Genomic DNA, 5,090 nt, shown 5'->3' with positions numbered 1-5,090 from the left:
TCCCATTCATTCTTATGGGGACATTTTCAGCTTTGGTCCTGTTAATGCTCAAGCATATGTGCAGCCAGAGAAACTGTTCACCTTTTGAAGCTTTTTCAGCCCTCGTACTCTTCAGCTTTTCTGCATTTTCTGGTTTTTGAATATTCATCTTTCTTCCTTGTCACCTGCTGCAGTTTTCATAATGCAGCAGGTGACATCTCACATCCCATTAGTTAATCAGTTCTTCTCTGACCTGGCTTGATTATCTGGATTTTTTTAAAGAACTCCAAAGAGAACGAGTGTGCTGTGAACACTTTGTTTGAGCACAAAGGTGACATCATCCAGTGTTTTCAAACCATCAGGGGAGTTTGAGCCTACCACTCTGCAGGAAGCTGGAGGGTTTGTGAGGCTACTGGACATGATACTTTCAGCTTCTTCCTGAAACTAATTCATTGCATCATGCATCGTGTGGACATTTTCTTCAGCCAGCTCGAGAAGCGAACCATTAGTGTTGTAGAACTCGAGATCGGTCGGTCTCGAGACCATTTTTTGAGGGTCTTGGTCTCGTCTTGGAATCGAGGGCATTTTTACTCGGTCTTGTCTCGGTCTCGGACTGGGCGGACTCGGGTTTTCTGAACGAGACCGGTCAAGACCACCGCTCTGTGTCCATGCCTTACAGATAAGAGTGAAAGAGGAATGACTGACTTCAAATCATTTGTAGAGTAAAGATTTCTTCCAGCTGCAGCTGCTACCTGCCCGGTGTCAGTGTGAGAGTGATTGACACGCCCCCCTGCACGCAGAGTATGGAGACGACAGGAGGAAAGTGGTTGTGTGAACTCCCGTGCGTGAAGGACAGATGTCTGCCAACTCAGCTATCATTAAATATGGTTTTACACTCCACAAGGAGTTTATTTATAAAGGTAAACGTAAACACTCGGCAGTGTGCAAATTCTGCAATGCTCTGCTCACAGAAACAGCTGGGACGACGTCAAACTTTTACCGTCACCTCGAAAGGAAGCATAAAGACAGGTATGCTAACAGTTAACGTTACCGTACAAAGCTTAACATTAACGTTATATATATAAAAGTCTTGGTAAATGTCAACTCCCCCATCCAGATACAATAAGCGAAAATAAGCTCAACTCTTTCCAGGGTCGTTTGCATTTGTTTGCTAACTTTCAAAGCACCGACTATATTAGCCTACAGCTAAGTTAGCTTGCTAACGTTAGCTAGCATGGCGTTGTTGTCACAAGCAAGATAACGGAACAACATCGATGAAATGCGCCATATTTCCTCCCCAAAATGTATGATACACACACGAGGCTTTGTCAAGTCAAACTGGAGTTGTGTGTGCTAGTATAGAAAGAACATGCATTGAGGAATAATGTATGGGTAAAATATAAATCAGGCCAAATTAATGGTTTAAAACACATTGTTTCAAAAGAGATATAGCTGAAATCAAGCCTACAATAGCATGTAGATGTAGTTTTATAAACAAATTGCACATTTAATCTGTTCATTATGTGTATTATTTACAGTAAGATTTTTTGAATGAATATATAGCAGATAATTTTAAGAAACAACTGTCAAAGAAAATACCACTAACTACAGTGACAGACTCCTCAGCTCAATAGTTTAATATTTGTTTGATAAAAATGTTAAAAAGCTTCATTCAAGACACTCCAAACATGGTAACTAATGCTAATGCATGAAGCTTAAAAGATTGTTTAAAAGCAGTAGACTAATTAAAAGTGATGTTTAATTTCATTTTATAAAAAAGTGGTTATATTGAGTATCACAGTGATGCATGGTGTGTTGGCACGAAGCACAAATATATCTATCTGTATAGATTTATGTATTGTTTCCTGTTCAAAGAGTTTTCATCAAAGCACCTAACACAGCTTACACCTAAAATCTTAAGGCAAATGTTAAAAAAGTTAATAAACTAAAAAAGCAACTAAATTAATTATATTGAAACTGCAAATAAATTAGATGACAAGTTCACTTTACTAACCTTTTTTGAAAAAAAATTGGGAAAATATTTTAATCTACTGTACTTTTAAGTGGAGAAATAATATTTTTTAAATATTTGCACATCAATTAAGCACATTGACAGGCTTTGACACCTTTTCTCTGCACAACTTACACCATTATTTCTGAGAATTCTCTCTTGGTGTTTGTTTCACCTAATCATTTTATTTCCTCCTGAATTTCAGGTTCCTGGACTACAAGGCAGGACAACTTGCAGATGCTACACAGCCAACTATCCCATCCTTTGCCCAGAAAGTGCAGCTCTACAGTCTACATTCCCCACGGCAGCAAGCCATCAGTGAGGCCATTGTCAAAGATTTGATAATCGGGTGTTGTCTGCCACTCTCCCTTGTGGAAAATGAACATTTTAAAGACTTTCTTGAGACTGTGGATAACAAGTACACACCAATCTCAAGAAGAACAATTACTGAGAAATACATACCAGTTTTGGTAAAGCAAGTTAAGGAGACTGTTTTGGAGAAGCTGAAGAAAAAATCAACAGTGTCCTTAACTACTGACATCTGGTCTGATCGCAGGCTTCGCTCCTTCCTTGGAGTAACAGCTCATTTGTGCAACAAGTCAAAGGATTGCTATGCCCTTGAATCGTACTTGCTGGACTGTAGACATTTCCCAGGCAGACATAGTGGAGAGCGAATTTCCTCTGCCTTTGAGGAGATCACAGAAGAATATAGTATCCGTCAAAAGATCAGTTATATTGTCACAGACAATGCCGCTAATATGAAGTGTGCTTTTGCGCATGCCACAACAGCAGTCAGATGACACTGAGAGTGAGGAGGAAAACCTTGATGATAAGCACCTATGGGAGGACATGCATCCTGTGGAAGACACAGAGCCACCCTGGTCATCAGGTGAACGTATTTCTTGTTTTGCTCACTCCCTGCAATTAGTTGTGAATGACGGCATGAAGGAAGTTAGAGCCATCTCTCGCGCCATTGCCAAAACATCACGCTTCTCAACTCTATTGCACAGCAGCTCACAGTTCAGAGACAAGTTTGAGGCTGCATTTGACTCTACTAAGACTATTCCAGCTGCAAACAACACTCGCTGGAACAGCACTTTCAAACAAGTGCAGGCCCTCACAGCTCTGGACCATAAAGTTCTGACTGAAATGTGTTGCAAGGATTATGAGGAAGTGGTATTCAGCACTCGTGAGTGGAACCAGCTTAAGGAATTGACTTCAATTCTCGCACCATTCTCGGAGGCAACAGACCTGACAGAGGGAGAGAAAGCAGTTACCAATAGCATGGTGGTACCGACTGTTCTGGACTTGCATACACATCTTGTGAAGATGGAGGAGACACGAATACAGTGTCGGCCAATAGTAAAGGCCCTTCGTCAGTCTCTGATGAGAAGATTCAGTGGAATCTTTTCCAAAACAAACATGACCAAAGACAGTGGGGAAGAGGAACCTTTCAGCCACAATGTGTACTTTTTGGCCACAATGCTTGACCCACAGTTTGGATTAAACTGGGTGGATCTGGATGTTACAAATGGGCAAAATGCAACATCACTCAAGAACTTCAGAGAAGATCTGAAGAAAACACTGACAGGTATACGCACATACATTTTACATCGAGAGAAAAATTCTGAATTAGCCTTGTAATGGAATTTATTAGGTTTTAATTTCATATTGTAAAACTCTGATACCGTCTTTGTAATTCACCTTTTGGGAATATGCTTGTTCTAAACAACTTGTTGTTAGAGGAGTTAATTATTTGATACCTGGTGACATTGTATTGCTATGTGTCTTTCTATCTAATCCAGTCATTTTCTTTCAATTGCTTGTATTTTTCAGACACTTTGATCTCTGAGGTGGAGAACTTGATGGACAGCGAAGGTGAAGAGTGCAGAGCCACAGATGGAGATCCATCCAGTGATTCACCTCCAGTCAAATGCCCACGCCTTCTTACTCGCTACAAAGCTCACAAAAAGCGCAGCTCAGGCCAGGGTTCAAGCATCAGAACACAGATAAGCAAATACTTCGATGCCATACAGGACACTGATGCTGACAATGCACTTGTCTTCTGGTACAAAAACCAAGACAGATTCCCACAACTCCACAACTTGGCACTGAAGGTGCTGTCAGTTCCCGCATCCTCTGCACCAGTTGAGAGGGTTTTTAGTAGAGGAGGCATCATAATGAGACCCCATCGTGCACGTTTAGGTCACAGAATGCTGCAGTCTCTCATGTTCCTGAAATGCAACAAAGCTCTTCTTAAATCTTAGTTTTCGTGGAAAGAAACTGGAACTTTGAGGTTCAGCAACAAGCCCTTTTGTGAGTTTACTGTTATTGTTGAGCTCAGACTTTTAGGGGTGTTTTGTTACCACATGTTGTTCAGGCTTGGCATGACATCATTTTCAGTTCAGCTGTTCCTAAATAATTAATGTTGTAATTTCATGAAGAAAAGACCAATGTTGAAGAATGTTAACAAAAAATACCTTTCACACAGCTCATTTAATTTAGGTGGTACTGACTCTTTACTTTTTTTATTCTTACTCTCTGAAATGAAAGGTTTATTGTGACTTCTTGGGTCAATTCAGTTTTGATAATATGAACTTTTTCAAGAGGTGAAACACAACAAGTTTACTAGATTTGAGATTTGTTTCATTCATTGTACTGCTTTGAAAACAACAGAGCAAAGATTTTTGTTGTCGCATTTATTTGAAAGCAAAATTAAATAAAAAACCTCACATTTTGATGTTTTGTTATGATTTTCCTTGGATATATATGGTCTTGGTCTTGTCTCGGTCTCGACCTCCAAATGTCTTGGTCTTGTCTCGGTCTCGACCTCCAAATGTCTTGGCCTAGTCTCGGTCTCGGTACTCTCTGGTCTCGGTAATGTCTTGGTCTCGGCTGGTGCGGTCTTGATTACAACACTACGAACCATCGACTCAGTCTTTGTCCGGGGAATCATCCAGCAGTTCACAGTTTTTCTGACTTTAGCGTACGTTATTAAATACCGGCAATAGCGGGCCACCGAGTTATAAAGGAACGACTTCCTCAGCGGAAAGTGTTGCGTGAACAAGCCCCGACGGCAGCATGCCCCGAGGCGTGTGGA

General features: G+C 40.7%; 1 protein-coding gene across 1 annotated transcript; it reads left to right on the top strand.

Moving 5' to 3' along the window:
* The first annotated feature begins 543 nt into the window (after window positions 1-543).
* On the top strand, window positions 544-4,730 carry LOC115579849 (uncharacterized). The gene is made up of 3 exons (XM_030413546.1): window positions 544-1,008; window positions 2,196-3,581; window positions 3,827-4,730. The coding sequence occupies exons 2-3, from the start codon at window positions 2,768-2,770 to the stop codon at window positions 4,255-4,257; spliced, it is 1,245 nt and encodes a 414-aa protein (XP_030269406.1). The 5' UTR covers window positions 544-1,008; window positions 2,196-2,767; the 3' UTR covers window positions 4,258-4,730.
* Window positions 4,731-5,090: the final 360 nt, after the last annotated feature.

This window comes from Sparus aurata, chromosome 4 (assembly GCF_900880675.1).
Source record: "Sparus aurata chromosome 4, fSpaAur1.1, whole genome shotgun sequence".
Classification (NCBI taxonomy): domain Eukaryota; kingdom Metazoa; phylum Chordata; class Actinopteri; order Spariformes; family Sparidae; genus Sparus; species Sparus aurata.
The sequence above is the reverse complement of the archived record's forward strand: the minus strand, read 5'-3'. Positions and strand labels throughout refer to the sequence as shown.

Coding starts and splice junctions, on each gene's coding strand:
- LOC115579849 (XM_030413546.1), top strand. CDS start 2,768: ATGCCACAACAGCAGTCAGATGACACTGAGAGTGAGGAGGAAAACCTT. Junction 3,582..3,826: donor TCTGAAGAAAACACTGACAG/GTATACGCACAT, acceptor TGTATTTTTCAG/ACACTTTGATCTCTGAGGTG.